The sequence below is a fragment of the Dipodomys ordii genome, unplaced genomic scaffold (assembly GCF_000151885.1).
Source record: "Dipodomys ordii isolate 6190 unplaced genomic scaffold, Dord_2.0 Scaffold35, whole genome shotgun sequence".
NCBI classification, from domain to species: Eukaryota; Metazoa; Chordata; class Mammalia; order Rodentia; family Heteromyidae; genus Dipodomys; species Dipodomys ordii.
In genome coordinates, this window is record NW_012267251.1 from 9,524,913 (window position 1) to 9,543,869 (window position 18,957).

An 18,957-nucleotide genomic window follows, 5' to 3' on the forward strand; every position below is an offset into this window, starting at 1 on the left:
AAACTGTGGCCCGAGCTCCGGCTGCTCACCGGGGCTCACAAGCCAAGCCGGCTCCAATGGCGCCTCCAGCACCCGGCCACCCTTTTTCTTTTTTTAAATCACTTTTGTTGTTAGGGTTTTTAACCAATGTCATAGGAAAGGACATTTTTACTCTGAATTTATGAAAAATACCATGATTCACTCTCCCCTCCAGTATATGTGTTTTTCATTGAAAATGCTAAGCATTATGATTGATCTGACATCACCATCATCATGCAAGCACAGGAGATGTCATATAAGGCTTGTCCTTGTGCAAGCATATTTATGATTTCATATTCCCCCAGAACCTTTACATAGTAAAAGATTTTTTTTTTCATATGCTGGCCATTTTTGTTGGTTAATTTAATTTTTATTTTTTTTGGGGGGGGGGCTCTATACCACTGAGCCACCTTCCCGCCCCTGTTGGTTAATTTTAAATGTCACTTTCTTTTTTTTTTTCTTCGTAGGCTAAGCTTTTATTCTGCTACCATTCACATTCCTTTCTAGCCTTTGATTTCAAGAATCTTCACCACTATACATGCAATGTTTAATTTATAACTGTACGGAGCAATGTAGTAGTCACTAGCCAAGTATGACTATTTAAGTTTAAAATTAAAATTACCTCGGAATGACCTAAATCTCACTTTCATAAGTAACATCAACTCACTTGAGTTGTTGATCTATGTGCTTATTCATTTGCAAACATTTAAACAATATTTATAGTCAGGTAGAGCAAAACTCCTCTATTTTTTTTGGGGGGGGGGTCCGGTCATGGGACCTGAACTCTGGGCCTAGGCGCTGTCCCTCAGCGCTTCAGCTCAAGGCTAGCGCTCTACCACTTGAGCCACAGCGCCACTTGTGGCTTTTTTCCTTTTGCTTATGTGGTGCTGAGGAATCGAACCCAGGGCCTCATGCATGCAAGGCAAGTGCTCTACCACTGAGCCACCTTCTGAGCCCCAACTCCTCTATTTTTTATACTATTACATATATTTTTATTTCGCTTTCCAGTCTAATCTTACATTATTTAAATAAGATAAATCAATATCTTTATCTTGTTTTTCCAGCCAGTTTCATTTAGCACAATTTTTATGTCCCATCAAATACATGATAAATTCTTCTATTTTCAAAAGTACATTTTTCTCAAACATTTATTTTTCTAGAACATTTTATAATATCAAATTCCATTAAGGAATTCATTGGGATTTTGACTTGAATTGCATTCATTTTGTACACTATTGGTTGAAAAGAAGTAGCTTCGTTAATTATACTCCATCTATCCAAATTTCAGGTCTTCTGTGACTTTGTGGTTTCATAGTTTTTCAGTTTTGTTTTTAATGTGGCTCTTGCATACTTCATTTTCTTCTTCATATTCTGTAGTTTTATTGTGAATGGATTCTGCATCACTACCCAAGTGATGTAGAGCTTACTGCTTTTTTGTATTTCTGCCTTAAAGTACTTTTTAGTTGGTTCTTAGATTTGCATTTGGCAAATATGTTATTATTTTTTCTGTTATTTATGCTTTTCCCCCCCTTACTGCAAATGCGTAGGAAACCTTGAGGATAGGAGTGGAATGATAGATAATAAAACAGTGTTCCTTTGTTACATTGTTTTTTTGTTTGTTTGTTTTTTGGGTCCAGTCATGGGGCCTGAACTCTGGGCCTGGGCGCTGTCCCTCAGCTCTTCAGCTCAAGGCTAGCGCTCTACCACTTGAGCCATATTTGTTATATGCTGGTGGTTTAAGTTCTTTGAAATTCACCAAGGGGTTTTGTGTTTGTATTTTACTTGGAGTGGATGTTGCATTTTACCTTATTTCTTTTTAGACATCCTACCTACTTTGTTACTTTGTCTTGGAAATATCCCTGTTCTTTGGGCAGTTTTATGGGGGCGGGGTTGTTGAGTTAGGGTTTCTGTGTAATCCTGGCTGGCCTTGAACTAAAGATCCTCCTGCTTCCACCTCCTCAGTACTAAGATCACAGTCATGCTCCACTATACCTGGCAATAATAGATTCTTAAATGGTGGCATATATGTGCAATAAAGATTCTTTCTGAGATTAAAACACATGATTTTCTATACTATAAGATACAGAAATTCATAAGCTCTCAAAATGTATTGTTCTTTAGTACTTCAGCACAAAATATATGCTCTTTAAATTCAAAGAGTTCAGTCTTAGTTTTAGATTTGGATGAAATCAGTGCATAAAACTTATACCATATTTACTCTGGAGCAGTGAGAGAAGTTGTGGATTCCCAGGATGGAGCTGGGAACTCACAAGATTACCTGCAGAACCTTAGTAGAACCTGTTCTATATCCTGGTGGCTATATCCATTTGTGTGGGTCCTAGCACTGTGCCTTGGCTTCATTTCCTCTCTTCCCTCTCCTCTCTCCTCCCCTCCTATATCTCCCAATAATGGTTTCTGTTTTGCCAACGCTGTGTCTGAAGAGTGACAAAGTACCTAGTTCCCTGGACTTAGAGGAACTCAAACAAATGCATTTTAAGCATTTTTTTTTTAATCTCATGATTTTTCATCTTTAACTCAAGGAATATTTTGATATGTTTTGACTAATTTTTTAATATGTGAAAAAATTCTAGATATTGTTTTTGCTGATTTTGTCTTAGGACCTGAGAATGTGCTCTGTAGGTCAAACTTTATTCAGATTTGTTAGAGGAAACCAAGAGAATTTGCAATTTCTCTTTTCTGGTATATGTGATTTTACTACATGCATTTAATGTTCTATTTCATGATGCATCAGGATTTACTCTTGTATGAATCCTTAATTTACCCTTTTTTGTGTGTGCTAGTACTAGTGCTTAAACTCAGGGCCTCATTCTCTCTCAGCTTTTCCACTCTGAGTGGACACTTAACATTTGAGCCACACCTCTATGTTCTTCTTTTCTTTTCTTGTTTTGGTTGGTTGTGTGGGTGCTGGCTCATGTTCTGAGCTGGAGACTAGTGCTCTACCATTTTGAGCCACAGCTCTACTTCTACTTTTCTGGTGATTAAAGATAACCACTTTTCCTGCTGTGACTGGCTGCTAATGTAGATCTTCAGATCTCAGCCTTTTAAGTCACCTGGGATTATAGGTGTGAACTACCAGTGCTTATAGGATTTTGTCATAATTGTCTGAAGCAGTTGTTTACAAATTATTGGAAAAGCATCATAGTATCAGTGACATAGTTTGTTTTGTTTTTATCTATTTTTACTGAGTTTTCTAAATTCTTTTCCACAAGTTAAAATACTTGCTTGGATGATCTTTTTTTCTCCCAAAATCCCAAATTTTTCTCCAAAAAATAAGGATTACATAGAAGCTACAGGTTTTTGTGTGTGTGTGTGTTTTTTCCTTTTGGTACCATTACTGGGGCTTGAACTGAGCTTTGGATGTTTTCCTTTGCTATTTCATTCAAGGTTGATGCCGTACCAGTTGAACCATACTTTTACTTCTGGATTCTGGTGGTTAATTGGAGATAAAGAGTCTCACAGACTTTCCTTCTTGGGCTGGCTTTGAGCTGTGATCCTCAGATCACAGTAGCTATGATTAGAAGTATAAGCTACTAGCACCCAGCTAATGGTACATTTTTTGAGTCTTGTCTAAGAACATCTTCCAGGGCCTAAATTGAAAGGTTAAAACTAGGTTATAATCTTCCTTCAATTCTGGATGCCTGGCACTGGCCTTTTTGTCTTTTGGTAGTTTCAGATGAGAAGTCTAATAAGGTGAAGTCTTGATTTTTCTTTCATCAGTCTGCTTTTTCCTGGAAATATTTGCCATTGGTATTACATTCCCCCCACCCCCCAACCTAGTTTCTCAGAAGGCAGTGTTGGAGGATTATTGCTCAAAGGCTAGTCCAGGCAAAAATTTGTAAGACTCCTCATCAATGAAAAGCTTGGTGTGGTGGCTTATATATGCCTATATTGCAGCCTACATGGGGAATGTAAATAGGAAGGTTACAGTGTAGGGTTGCTTGGGCATAAATATTGAGCCTCTGTACCAAAAAGAAAAAGAAAAAAGGTCTGGGCTCAAGTCATGGAGCTCCTGCCTTGCAAACACCAGTACTGCCAAATACCTAGGTGTAGTAGAAATGTCTTTAGAGACAAGTTCTGTCTGACATTTGAAGACCCAAGTCTATCCAGCTTAGAGAAATTTTCTGGTATTGTTTTCTTTATCTTTACCAATTCCATTGCTACTTTTTAGAATTTCTATTGTCCAGAAATTGGGAAATTTGAATTTCCTGGTATTACTTCCATGCATATGCCTTTTCTTGGATATCAGTGCATCTTTTTACACTTCAAATTCTGAGAGGTGTGCTGTCAGTGATCTCTTACAATCCAGTTTTTATTTTTCATTGTTACTCTGCTATATATTTCTATCTATCTTCCTCCATTCCCTTCCCCCTTGAACTCTCCCTTCTCTCTGGGACTTTTTATTGATTAATTGGTGATAGTCTCACAGACTCTTCTGCCTTGGCTAGCTTTGAACCCCCGTCCTCAGCTCTCACCCTCCTGAATAGCCAGGATTAAAGGTGTGAGTCATCAGCACCTAGCTTTATATTACTGGGTTTGACTGACTTCATGCTTCATAGACAGGTACTCTATCACTTATGCTATACTCCAAGCCCTTTTTGCTTTATTTTTCAAAGAGGGTCTTCTGTTTTTGCTTGGGGCCAGCCCACAATCCCTCATAGTGGGGCCTGCAGATTACCACAATACCTGTTTTTTTGGTTGGAAAGAGATCTCATTGACTTTTTTTCCTGGGCTGGCTGCAAACTGTAGTAATATTTCTGAACTCTTATATCCCAAATAGCTGGGGTGATAGGCAAGTACCACCACATCCAACCCATTTTCTTATTTTGTAATGTTTTTCTTCTTTCCATTCTTTTCATAGTGGTGATTTCATATGTCTCAATTCTCTATCTTTGGAAAATGTCTTGTTTTTAAGAGAAGACCAGCTGCTTGTCTTGGCTTCCTATTTTGAGTAAGCTATTTTTTTATTTTTTGGGTGCCTGTCCTGGGGCTTGAACTGAGGGCCTGGGTGCACTTTTCCTGAGTTGCTGTTTACTCAAGGCTAGTGCTCATCCACAGAGCCACAGTGCCACTTGTAGCTTTTTCTGAGTAGTTTATTGTAGATGAGAGTCACAGACTTCCCTGCCGAGGCTGGCTTCAAATTGTAATTTTCAGATCTCAGCCTCCTGAGTAGCTAGGATTACAGGTGTGAGCCACCAGCACCTGGCTCTGAAGAAGCTAATTCCATTTATAAAGTAATCTAAGGTTTTACTTGGCAGCCTGAAGACATTTTTTTTTTCCTTTTAAGACTTAAGTTGTGGGCTGGGAAGGTGGCTCAGTGCTAGAGTGCTTGCCTTGCATGCATGAGGCCCTGGGTTCCATTCCTCAGCACCACATAAGCAGAAAAAAAAAAGCCAGAAGTGGCGCTGTGGTTCAAGTGGTAGAGTGCTAGCCTTGAGCTGAAGAGCTGAGGGACAGGGCCCAGGCCCAGAGTTCAGGCCCCACGACCGGACTCAAAAAAAAAAGACTTAAGTTGTAGGTAGGTCACTGGTAAGTAGCTCACTCCTGTAATCTAACTCTTTAGGGGACTGAGATCAGAGAATCGGAGTGATTTAAAGCCAGCCTACGCAGAAAAAGTCTTGATATTTCATCTCTAATTAGCAAAAAGCCAAGCAAGCTGAGTGAGGCTTAAGTACTGACTTCAAGCCTGGAAATTGGTGTACAAACAAAGAAGAAAGAAAAAAATTACTGGCACACATCTGATGTTGGATTTTTGCTTGGGACATGTTTGTTTGAGGGTTTGTTGGGAGGGGGTGAGAGGGTTTGAACTCAGTATTACACAGGGAAGGTTGGTACGCTACTGCTGATGCATACCTCCAGCCTTGTGTTAATTAGCTATTTTTAGGACAGAATCTTGTTTCCTCTGTGGAATGGCTCTGAGCCTTGATCTGCCTACTTCAGGCTTCACATCATCACTGAGCTTACAGTTGCTTGCTGCCAGGTCCAGCTTCCCACTATAGAAATGGGAGTCTTGTAAATTTTTTCTGTGCAGACTGGCCTCAAACTGAAACTCTGTTCACTAGCCAGGATTACAGGTTGAGCCACCAGCTCTGGGGTAGTTTTTAGTTAAGTTTCTAGGTTTTATAGGTTTTTATCTTCTGTTTATAATTCTAGGAGCCCAATGTATAAAGGATGTTTCCTGTTGAAGCACTGATCCACTCAGAATAAAATCATTTCCTCTGCCTAAAACTCCAGGGAATTGTGCAGAGTCCTGCAGAGAATTAGAATTCATGTTATTTAGTTGCTATCTCATACCTGTTTTATTGTTTAATCCGTTTGTAGGATGACTTCCTAAAGCTAGTAAATTACATGAGTATACATTCTTCGGGATATTTGTCTCAACAGTGGGATTGATCTCAAAACTTTTTTCCATCTTTAAAATACTTTCCTATTAAAATTTATACTTTTCAGGGCTGGGAAGGTGGCTCAGTGGTAGAGTGCTTGCCTTGCATGCCATGAGGCCCTGGGTTCGATTCCTCAGCACCACATAAGCAAAAAGAAAAAAAGCCCGAAGTGGCGCTGTGGTTCAAGTGGTAGAGCGCTAACCTTGAGCTGAAGAGCTGAGGGACAGCGCCCAGACCCCAGAGTTCAGGCCCCACGACCAGACCCCAAAAAAAAAAAAAATTTATACTTTCCTTATTTTACTTGTCATTATTATTTGAATATCCTTTAGAGATTTGGTTCCATTTGAGGGAGCTTTTTATTTATTTTTATTTTTTGCTTCTTCTGGGGCTTGAACTCTGGGGCCTGGGTGCTGTACCTGAGCCTTTTTGTGCTCAGGGCTAGCACTCTACCAATTGAGCCACAGTGCCACTTCTAGCTTTTTCTCAGTAAGTTTATTGGAGATAAGAGTCCATGGACTTAACCTGCCTGAGCTGGCTTTGAATAACGATCCTTAGATCTCAGCCTCCTGAATAGCTGAGATTACAGCTGGGAGCCACCAGCACCTGGCTATATTTTAAAATTACTTTTTTATGTGTATGTGCTGGTCCTGGTCCTGAAGCTTGAACTCAGCCTGGGCACTGTCCTTGAGCTATTGTGTTCAAGGCTAGAGCTCTGCAACTTGAAACACAGCTCCCCTTTGGGCTTTTTTTTTTTTTTTTTGACAATTTGAGATGAGTCTCATGGGATTTCCTGTATGAGCTGGCTTTGAAACGTGATCCTAAGGTCTCAGCCTCCCAGGCATGAGCCACTGGTACCCAGCATTGCTTACTTTTTTATAAGAGATTGTTAAATTCCTTTTTATAATCCATATTCTATCGACTAAGGCTTTCATCAAACAAAACAGTATCTTAGAACAACAGAAATTTATCATAATCCCACAGTTATGGACGCTGGATGTCTGAAAGGGGTTAGTAGGGCCCTGCTGCTTCTGAAGTATGGAAGGGAGTGATCCTTTATTTTTTCTCTTAGCTTGTGGTTATTTGCTGGTAGTCCGTGGCATTCCTTGTAAATGCGTCACTCCAGATACGTGGCTATCTTCTCCCTTGTGTCTTGTCCTTCTGTACGTGTCCCTTTCAGACTAAGCTGACAGCATCTCTGTTGAGGTAGTTGGTTGGATCAATAAGCCACACACCTTATCTCAGCATCTGCTGTCTAGCCATTTTGTTGGTATTCTCTACAATTCTTTTCTTTTTGGAGTATGAGTAGGCTGAAGACTTTCAAAGTATCTTCGTTTATCTCTTCTTGTATTTTGTAAGTAGCTGTAAGTAGCAAGGAGAAACCAGGCTGTTTCTTACACAATTGCTTTAAAAATTCCTTAGGTAGTTGCTGGGAAGGTGGCTCAGTGGTAGAGCGCTTGCCTTGCATGCATGAGGCCCTGGGTTCCATTCCTCAGCACCACATAAAAAAAAAGCCGGAAGTGGCGCTGTGGCTCAAGTGGTAGAGCACTAGCCTTGAGCTGAAAAGCTGAGGGACAGCGCCCAGGCCCAGAGTTAAGGCCCATGACCGGACCCCCCAAAAAAAAATTCTTTAGGTAAACATATCCATGTTTAGCTAGGTGCTGGTTCAAAGCTAGCCTATGCAGGAAAGTCATTGAGACTCTTAACTCCAATTAACCATCCAGAAAACTGGAAGTGGTGCTGTGACTCAAAAATAGTAGAGCTCTAGCCTTGAGCAAAAAGCTCTGGGACAGTGCCCAAGCCTTGGTTCAAGTCCCACAACCAACAACAATATTCTTTGCTTGCAATTTCTACCTTCCACCCAACACCATACAGTTGTACCACTTTATAACAAGAATCTTCTTTCCTCAAGTTTGCAGTACCATTCCTCATTTGCAACTGAGACTCTTTCAGAAGCACCTTTAATTATTTTTAGCAGTAGTTTATTCTAGGCCTTGTTCTGTCAAGCACCTCAAAATTCTGTTAGCCTCTACTCAGAACCCTGTTCCAAAGATACATCTTGATTTTTCAGGTGCTTGTTCTTAACAGCAGCTTTCATTTTAGGATACTGAACTCTGTTATGGGTCATACTGTTACATGAGAAGCGCTATTTTAAAAATACTCCTGTTTTTGAACATTGAGGTTTCTGGGTGTTCTTATTAAAAATAAGATAGTGATGAGTTTATGCATTATTGTCTTGAATATTTGTTGAATATTTTACCTTAGGATAAATTATAAAATGGGATGATTGGATCAAAAGACATAAATTTTAAAGATTTTGGTGCAAGGTTAGTTGCAGATTCCTACTCCTACTTAGGATGTTAATTTCAAGGCATACTATTCTTAGATTAGAAGTTAGTAATAGAAGATAAGATTGGATTTGGTTGAATTGATTTTTGTGGTAGATCACTGTTTATAAAACCAAGTCACCCATCCCTATACTAATACGTTTTTATTAGTTATTTTGCTTTTTTAGGGCTTTCTTGGACATTTTAGTGCAGTGTTCAGGCTATTCGAATGTTGGTTATTACTGTTTTTCAGGAATAGCCCTGAAGACTTCCTTTTTTCTTTGTATATAATTGATGCTCCATAGATAGTATTTTACCAATTTTATTCTAGCTGAATAAGGTTTTCCCACCAATTATAATTTTGAGTTCTTTTGACGTAACAAATGTATTTGAATTTTTTCATTGAGTTGAAAATAATATAAAATATAAAGTAATCCAGGTTCCACTAAAATAAATTGTAGATCATATTTAGTTAGCAATGCTCTTTAGATTGTATGCTGAGGCAGTGTAAAAACCACAGAGAATACAGAAGAAAAAAGAGCCTGGCTATCCTTCACAGAATTTTACATTATCAGTGGCACTGTACACTGTTCAGATTCAGCTTGTTCATGAGTCTTTGTATAGACATATGCATGCTAATATGTATTTTTCAACTGTGATCTCAGAGTGATTTAGAGGATGAAATTGGAACAGTATGTTTAAAATATTTTAATTTGCTGTCTCCTTATTTTAGGGTTATGTTTAAAGACGAATTCTGTGATTGAGTTGTCATTTGGAAGATTAAACCCATTTCAAGAGGACTTTGAGCTGGTCCTTACCATTTGGAAGCAGTGGCTTATTTCAAAAAGCCACTTCTGGTCAAGATTGTTCCCATCATGCCTAACCAAGGAGAAGACTGCTATTTTTTTTTCTATTCAACATGTACCAAAGTAAGACTTGGTATCACTAAATGAATTCCTTCTGTAGTTTCTACCTTTCTAAAAGTATGCTTTTGTGACTTTTTTACTTTGTCAGAATGTCCTGTATTTCTGATCAAGTCATCTTAAACTGTTTAGTATATCTACCTACCTGCCTGCCTGTCTCCTTTCTTTCCTTCCTTTCTGTCTTCACCTTGCTAGGCAAGCATTGTACTACTCAACTACATCCCTAGGCCCTGTTACTTTGTTTCTGATTCTATGTATTTGTATGTTAAGGTAACTGGGGGGAGGAGGGGACTGGTGTTGGGATTTGAACTTAGGACTTTATACCTGCCATGTAGGTATTTTACTGCTTGAGCCATACCCACCAGCCCTACTTTTACTTTTGTTTGTTTTTTAATAAGCTTGCCTATTTATGTCTGATCTGGGCTGAACCACCATTCTCTATGCTTTTCCCATAGGTGGGATGACAGGTTTTATCATTATGCCTAACTTTTAATCTTCTGGTTTCTGCCTTAAGACTATGATTATAAGCATGAGTAACAATAACTTTCTTAAATTATCTTGATGTAATAATGTCTAACTTTCTTAAATTATCTATATGGGCACCAGTGGCTCACACTTGTAATCCTAGCTACTCAAGAGGCTGATATCTGAGGTTCAAATTTAAAGCCAAACCGGAGCAGGTAAGCTCCAGTTAACCAGCAAAAAGTCAGAAGTGGAGCTGTGGCTCATGTGGTATTGCTCCAGCCTAGACCAGAAAAGCTAAGGGACAGCACCTAATTCCTGAGTTCAAGCCCTAGTTACTGGCACAATAATTCAATATAAATAGATAAAATTGATGACTTTGTGTTTGAGAGAGTAGCTTAGTGGCAGAGAGCACAATTAAGATCTTACAGGTTTTTTTAAAAGGATAAAGTCTAGTTTATTTAGATTTTGAAATGCAACAAAAATTTCTGATCAGTCATCTATCTGATCACTCATCTAACTGAAAGGAAATGGTAGTTATAACGCTTTTGGTTTGTAAAACTATCAAGAGCAGTGTTGGTTAAAAAGTAACTAAGCTAGGCGCTGGTGGCTCATGCCTATAATCATGGCTACTCAGGAGGCTCAGATCTGAGGATTGCAGTTCAAAGCCAGCCCAAGCAAGAAAGTCCATGAAACTCTTAACTCCAATAAACCACCAGAAAACTGGAAGTGGCACTGTGGCTCAAGTGGTAGAGTGCTCTCTCTGAGCTGAGGAGTCCAGAGCAAGCCCCATGACCAACAAAAAATAAATAAAAATAAGCAATTAAAATGCCCACTTCTTTAGTTTTTAGGATAGCTTAGTTATCCCATCTATTGAGAGTCTAGAAAGAGAAGGATTAAACCATATTTAACAGTTCCAAAGATACCCCAATTTCTTTTATTGCCAAAAATTAAAAAAGCTAGGGCTGGAAAGGTGGTTCAGTGGTAGAGTGCTTGCCTTGCATGCATGAGGCCCTGGGTTTGATTCCTCAGCACCACATAAGCAGAAAAAGCCAGAAGAAGGTGGTATGGCTCAAGTGTTAGAGCGCTAGCCTTGAGTTGAAGAACTAAGGGACAACACTCAGGCCCAGAGTTCAGGCCCCATAACCCACCAAAAAAATAAATAAATGAAAACCAAATATGAGATGATTATGACACAACCATTTCTTTTGGGGGGGAGGGGCGGTCGTGGGCCTGAATTCTGGGCCTGGGCCCTGTCCCTCAGCTCTTGAGCTCAAGGCTAGTGCTATACCACTTGAGCCACAGCGCCACTTCTGGCTTTTTTTTTTCTGCTTATGTAGTGCTGCAGAGTCGAACCCAGGGCCTCATGCATGCAAGGCAAGCGCTCTACCACTGAGCCACCTTCCTAGCCCTGACAAAACCATTTCAAACCGAAAAATCTATTTTTTTTTTTTTTTTTTTACTTTGAGAGATCAAAAATACCAATTTGGAGTGTTGTATGTTAACTGAAGTGTGTATGTAAAGTAAAATATGATTGAGCTTTAAAACATGGAATATACATTTGTGTAAACATTATATTCTTGGGAATGTAATCTGCAGAATATTTTTTACTAAACCTTTGAAACCTTGATACTTGCAAATGAAAAATCATAAAAAATATCCATATACAACTGTATAAAGAAGATGACACTAGTACATACTTTCATAGAGAGGTGAATGCTTCAACAGTTGTGCATTTTGGTAAAAGTTTTGAAAGTATGCATCTTTTATTTATTTATTTATTTGGGTCCAGTAGTGGGGCCTGAACTCTGGGCCTGGGCGCTGTCCCTCAGCTCTTCAGCTCAAGGCCAGCACTCTACCACTTAAGCCACAGCGCCACTTCTGGCTTTTTTCTTTTTTCTTATGTGGTGCTGAGGAATCGAACCCAGGGCCTCATGCATGCAAGGCAAGCGCTCTACCACTGAGCCACCTTCCCAGCCCAGTATGCATATTTTAAAAGTAACTAGGCTTTTAAATAGTGGAATCTTTGTCTGAAGCAGTTTTGAAGATGACCAGTAAGATAGAGTGTCTACCTGACAATCTTTGTCTTTTTTAAACCTTTCAGCTGTGTCACAGGTGAAGCATATTGTCAAGAAGTAGGTTATACGATATTGTAAAATTTCGTTGGTCCAGATTTTCCTTGTCATTGCATCTCACTTTTCCTTGATAATTTAGGTTTATCTAGATTCTAGGAAACTCTTGTGAACATTTTACCTTGGATATATTTTAGTGCTACAGTTGTTTTCTGTTTTCTTTAACAGGGTGACAGCTGCCCTTTCCGTCACTGTGAAGCTGCATTAGGAAATGAAACTGTTTGCACATTATGGCAAGAAGGGCGCTGTTTTCGACAGGTGTGCAGGTTTCGCCACATGGAGATTGATGTAAGCTTGCTTTTGGGTGTGTATGTGTGTATGGTTATTGTTATTTGTTTTTGTTTTTGAGACATGGTCCTTGTAGCTCAGGCTGGCCTCAAACTTATCTTCTTCCTCTGTCAGTTTCCTAAACACTGAGATTAAAGGGCATAGACCATTGCATCTAACTTGAGTATTTGCAACAAGAAACACACTCTTTTTTATTATGTTATTTTTCACTATGCATATGTTATTTGTATAAGGAATAGTTTCATTGTGGCATTTCCATATGTGCATACAATGCATTCCAATATAAACTCTTTTTGTCATGGGGCTTGAACTCAGGAGTATTAGATGATGTCCCTGAGCTCTTTTGCTCAAGGCTAATGCTCTTGAAGTAGCTTGAGCTACCTCTGGTTTTCTGGTGGTTAATTGGCCATAAGCGTCTCAGGGACTTTCCTGCCGGGGCTGGCTTTGAATGCATTCTCAGATCTCAGCCTCCTGAGTAGCTAGGATTGCAGGCATGAGCCACCAGTGTCTACCTTTAAACTCATCACTTTAAGCTTTGAAGTTTTAAACTATCACTCTCCCTTACCCCCTCTCAAGAAAGAGATTTTTCTACATAGTGATAATGCAACCACCAAAATTAGAAAACTGACAGTGGTTTAACTAATCTTCAGATTCCATGCAAATATTGCCAACAGTTTCAGTGATACTTTTTTTTTTGGGGGGGGGTCCGGTCGTGGGGCCTGAACTCTGGGCCTGGGCACTGTCCCCCAGCTCTTCAGCTCAAGGCTAGCGCTCTACCACTTGAGCCACAGTGCCACTTCTGGCTTTTTTCTTTTTTTTTTTTGCTTATGTGGTGCTGAGAAATTGAACCCAGGGCCTCAGGCATGCAAGGCAAGCGCTCTACCACTGAGCCACCTTCCCAGCCCTCAGTGATACTTTTTATTATGTGAAGAAACAAGCCCAGGTTCAAGTGGACTTGACATTTGTGGTAGTTATAAGGCAGCTGTTTTGTAAAATGTTTTAAACTTTAGGTCTATTTGATTCTCATAAGTTGAGAATGTGTATCTTTCGCAGGAATATCACAAAAGTGATATTCTCCAGTGAATACCATCAGCATACAATTTTAGTCTTCCTAGTTTTGTTCTTTTAACCTTGCTTACCTGGTTAAGATTTTTTTTTTTTGCCAAGCTGGGCATGGTGGTACATTCCTATAATCCTAGCTACTGGGAAGGCAGAAGCAGGAGAATCAGAATCTCGTGGCCAGCCTTGGCAAATTTAGCTAAGGTTAGAGAGATCCTATCACAAAAATAAAAGGGCTGCAGATATGATTCAAGTGGTAGAACACTTGCATAATCAAGCACAATGTGAATTAAGCAAGCACAAAGTAAATTCCAACATCATCTTATCTAACTCTAATCCAGCATCTTGCTATAGGCTTCCTTGTTTTTCTTCCCTCAGATAAATGTTTGATGCCCTCAAGTCCACCTAATGACTTTGGACTGAATTAAGAAGGAGATCAGAAAAGAAAGAAGAGACTGACTATGTAGTTTGTATCTCCTGGGTCATAATAGCTACTCCAATCCAGTCTATTTTTGTGGTCATTCAAAGACATGTTCAAAGCAGCAAAAAGATTGAATTTCTGATATCTGTGTTTTCATTTTAGATAAACAAGGTAGCAATTCTGCCTTCCTGTTTAAGCTCTCATAATCAAGTGTCACCCTCTTTTTTCCCCAAACTACTAAGTGCTATGATTTGTTTTGCAGTTGGGAGCTTTTTATTGATTTTGTTATTTAAGATAGTACCAGAACATAGTGCTGAGTTATGGTTATATGGTGTTTTTAATTAGAAGGAAGCTGTGGTATGCTTTATAGAGAAAATACAAATATTAGGTAAGCTTTAGCATAAGTTGGAGTCCTGCTGCTTGTGAGTTTCATATTATGGAACCAATAACAAGGTGTTGCACATTAAAAAGGAAGAAGTTGGACACTGGCACCAGCAGCTTACTCCTGTAATCCTAGCTACTTAGGAGGCTGAGGATCACAGTTCAAGGCCAGTCCAGGCAGGAAAGTCCATGAGACTTTTATCTCCAATTAACCATCAAAAAGCTGAAAGTAGAGCTGTGTCCCAAATGGTAGAGGCTCTAGCCTTGAGCAGAAAGTTCAGGGACAGTGCCTAGGCCTTTAGTTCAAGCCCCATGACTAGCACCAAAAAGAAGCGGGGAGGGGGTGGCGGCAGGGGACCACTGGAACCTGGCTCTGCATTTTCCTTTAGGAACAGTGGCACTAATTGTAGTATCCCAAAATTACTGTAAATACTGAGACTCAAATGTGTACATTTGGACTCTGTGCTTTTGAATTATTAAAAATTCAAAGGAGCCTCACACTATTGGTTTAGGCATGTAATCTTAGCCACTTGGGAAGCAGCAATTGGCATTTCAAGGCCAGACTGGGTAAAAAGCTTGAAAGCCCCAATGCCCACAAAGAAGAGCCTGGAGTAGTGGTAAACATACCTGTTAATCACAGTTAGTGGGAAGTATAAATGGGAGGATCAAGATCCAAGACAGCCTGGGCAAAAATAAAACTAGACTATCTCAAGACTAACCTGAAGCTGGGCACTTGTGGCTCACTCCTATAATGCTAGCTACTCAGGAGACTGAAATCCGAAGATCATAGTACAGCACTCTGGAAGTGGACTCAGGAACATTGTGAGTTGAAAGCCCTATCCAAAAAAAAAAAAAAAATTAATCAATGGATTGGGGCCAAGTGCTAGTGGTTCACATCTGTAATCCCAGCTTCTCAGGAGGCTGAGATCTGAGGATCTTGGTTAGAAATCGGCTGGGGTAGGAAAGTCCATGAGACTCTGTATTTCCAATTAACCATCAAAATGGAGCTGTGGCTCAAGTAGTAGAGTGCTCAGTATTTGTATCTTCCCCTTTATGGTCACTATCCATGTCCCCAAAGCCTGTCACTGTCCTGTTTACAGAGAAATGGTGACTATTCTAAGCTTGATAAGTAGAATCATATAGTCTCCCCTGTTGTCTTTTATTCTTCTCTGTGGTATTAAGTGTAAATCATCTACACCTTCTCATTATTAGGTAGTATTCTGTGTTCTGGGAAGCAAACCAAGGAGAGCAGTTCCCTCCTCCTGCCCTCTCTCCTCTCTTCCCCTACCCTTCTCTCTTCATCCCACCTTTTGTTTTTGAGATAAAGCTTTGCTATGTCACCTAGCCTAGGCCAGCCTTGAACTTTGTATGCTAGAATTACAAACATAGACAAAAGTGTTAGTTTAAACATTCTTTTCTCTCTCTCTTTTTTTTTTTTTTTGTCGGTCATGGGCCTGAACTCTGGGCCTGGGTGCTGTCCCTCAGCTCTTCAGCTCAAGGCTAGTGCTCTACCACTTGAGCCACAGCGCCACTTCTGGTTTTCTGGTGGTTTATTGGAGATAAGAGTTTCACAGACTTTCCTGCCCGAGCTGGCTTAGAACCGCAATCCTGAGATCTCAGCCTCCTGAGTAGCTAGGATTACAGGTGTGAGCCACTAGAGCCCGGCTTTGTGGTCACTTTGTGCTACCTCAGCTGTGAATAGTTGAGAAACCACAGATGGCCCATAACTATCTTAACTCTCCGCAAAAAATTTCCAAATGTTACTGTAAGCTGTCATCCAAAATAAAACTTAACACTCTAACAGGAACATATTTGTTTCCAAAGTCTCTTTTAATATTTCTTAGTGGGGCTGGGAAGGTGGCTCAGTGGTAGAGTGCTTGCCTTGCATGCATGAGGCCCTGGGTTCGATTCCTCAGCACCACATAAGCAAAAAGAAAACAACCAGAAGTGGCACTGTGGCTCAAGTGGTAGAGCACTAACCTTGAGCTGAAGAGCTGAGGGACAGTGCCCAGGCCCAGAGTTCAGGCCCCACGACTGGACCAAAAATAAATAAATAATATTTCTTAGTGGAATGAGTCATTAGAAAACCACATCTGGTGGTTTTCATTTCTATAATCCTAGCTACTCAGGAGGCAGAGATCTGAGGATTGCTGTTTGAAGCCAGTCTTGGCTGGGAAGCCAGGACAGACTCTTTATCTCCATTAACTACCAAAAAAGCTGAAAATGGAGCTGTGGCCTTGAGAGCGCTGGCCTTGAGGAAAAATCTCAAGGATAGTGCTCAGCCCCTAGGACAGGCACATATACAAGAAAAGTATGTCACTGTTTTCTGATTTGGTTCAAGTAAATGTTATGTATCCTTTAAGTTCCTGTGCTTGAGTAGAAATCCTAGAATTCAAAATTTAAATTAAATGTCTAGAAGTTGCAAATAAATACTACACCTAGTCTTCTGTTTATTCTGTATTTTGAGGATCCATTGTGGTTTTGTATAGTGAAGAGTTCTGTTATCTAAGATACTTTTTTTTTTTTTTTTTTTGCTCGGTCTTGGGGCTTGAACTCTGTGTCTGAGCACTGTCCCTCAGCTCTTCAGCTCAAGGCTAGCGCTCTACCACTTGAGCTACAGTGCCACTTCCGAGTTGTGTTATCTAAAAGCACATTTTCCCTCCCTAGAATTTAGAATATAAACAGGAAAATTAGATTAAAAGACACAAATGATTATAATGGCAATATACCAAACAACCATTAAGAGATGGATTTTTATTGAAAAATTATGCTTTCTACGTTTAATTCATGTCTGGATTTGTGTGTGTACAGCTGTGTTGCCCACTGTGCCAGAGTCACCAGAAGAGGAAGTGAAGGCCAGTCAACTCACAGTTCAGCAGAACAAACTGTCTGTGCAGTCTAACCCCTCTCCTCAGCTGAGGAGCGTTATGAAAGTAGAAAGTTCTGAAAATGTGCCAAGCCCTACACATCCACCAGTGGTAATCAATGCTGCAGATGATGATGAAGATGATGATGGTAAAGTTGGAGCTTGCTTCTTACAGGATCTCTTAGTAAATGGGAAAATGTTGAGTAAAGCTCTAATAAAGCTCTTTTTAATTACCTATTTTCCTTAAATGTTGACATACAGATCAGTTTTCTGAGGAGGGCGATGATACCAAAACACCCCCCATGCAGCCAACTCCTGAAGTCCATAATGGATTACGACTGGCTTCTGCCCGGAAACCTGGAGCAAATTTAAAACAAGGTAAGAAAAGAGGCTGTTACTAAGTCTTACACATAACAGTTTGCCCACAATGTTTTAACTACCTTTGAAATGTAATTCATAGTCATTGATTTTCTTTTCACTTTATTCATACTTCACACACATATTTACTTATATGCTTTCTCAAGAATTCACTCAAAATATGAATGCCTGCTTTGAGCAGGTAAAAGGCAAAAAGTACAAAGGCTCTAGGGCTGGGAAGGTGGCTCAGTGGTAGAGCGCTTGCCTTGCATGCCTGAGGCTCTGGATTCCATTCCTCAGCACCACATAAGCAAAAAAAAAAAAAAAAAAGCCGGAAGGGGTGCTGTGGCCCAAGTGGTAGAGTGCTAGCCTTGAGCTGAAGAGCTGAGGGACACCGTCCAGGCCCAGAGTTCAGGCCCCACGACTGGACCCCCCCAAAAAAAAAGGTACAAAGGCTCTAGTTCCTCAGGTGGTTTTTATTTGGTTTTCTCAGGTGAATGTTTGAATTTTGGAATAAAAACTCTTGAGGAAATTAAATCAAAGAAAATGAAGGAAAAATCCAAGAAGCAAGGTGGTAAGTCATCATTTTTTGGCACAGATGGTTGTGTGTTACCAGAGAAGAACAAAGACACATCTGGAAGCAGTGGCCAAAATAGAGATTTCTATGACTTGGTTGGAACTGAAATACAGACTTCCTGCAGATCTGTTTCAGTCTCCTTACTCTTCAGTTATTCATAGATGATGAAGAATCTGTTTATCTTGAGAAATACAACTACTGAACATTGTACATGTACATAGACAGTTTGAACATGTACGAAGACAGTTGAGGTTGGCCTGGAACTTGTGATACTCCTGCCTCTAACTCCCAGTTACCTATACTGGTAGTCTAGGTAGCACCACTCCTCCTAGCTAAGAACTGTATTATGAAAGTAAAATTGTATTATGAAGATTCTTCTAGGTTTTTATTCTGGAGCTTCCCTAAACCTGGTTAATATATATTTTTAATCCTAAAAATTATGGGGGAATGTAATGTGTGTGGAGTCCGTTGGTTTTAAGAACTCTGCTGGAGACCAACACTGGGTTTCAGCTCGGCCCCATGCTTGCTAGACTAGCAGTCTAGCACTTGAGCCATTGCCTCTGCCTGTAAGACCTTTATTAAGCTAATTCTATAGGAACCTTGCAGTTTTGTTTTACACAAGATTAAATGTTAGAAACAGGTGAATTGCCTAATACACTTCTAAGGTTATCTTTCGAATAATGTTAGCCTTATTGGTAAATAAAAGTGGGTTGAGTGCCTAAATTACTCAAAACAATTTTGCAGCTTA

At 39.9% G+C, this 18,957-nt stretch overlaps 2 protein-coding genes across 2 annotated transcripts in view; both read left to right on the forward strand.

Moving 5' to 3' along the window:
• Positions 1 to 12,548, forward strand: part of Zbed6 (zinc finger, BED-type containing 6) — a 22,226-nt gene extending 9,678 nt beyond the window's left edge. Inside the window, exons 3-4 of the transcript XR_001175110.1 lie at positions 9,477 to 9,672; positions 12,429 to 12,548. The gene's annotated coding sequence lies outside the window, so the exon portion shown is untranslated. The remainder of the gene's footprint in view (positions 1 to 9,476; positions 9,673 to 12,428) is intronic.
• Zc3h11a (zinc finger CCCH-type containing 11A) overlaps positions 9,590 to 18,957 on the forward strand; it is a 31,757-nt gene continuing 22,389 nt past the window's right edge. Inside the window, exons 1-5 of the mRNA XM_013017318.1 lie at positions 9,590 to 9,672; positions 12,429 to 12,564; positions 17,221 to 17,424; positions 17,537 to 17,653; positions 18,126 to 18,206. Of these exons, the coding sequence (XP_012872772.1) occupies positions 9,619 to 9,672; positions 12,429 to 12,564; positions 17,221 to 17,424; positions 17,537 to 17,653; positions 18,126 to 18,206 (592 nt within the window). The 5' untranslated portion in view covers positions 9,590 to 9,618. The remainder of the gene's footprint in view (positions 9,673 to 12,428; positions 12,565 to 17,220; positions 17,425 to 17,536; positions 17,654 to 18,125; positions 18,207 to 18,957) is intronic.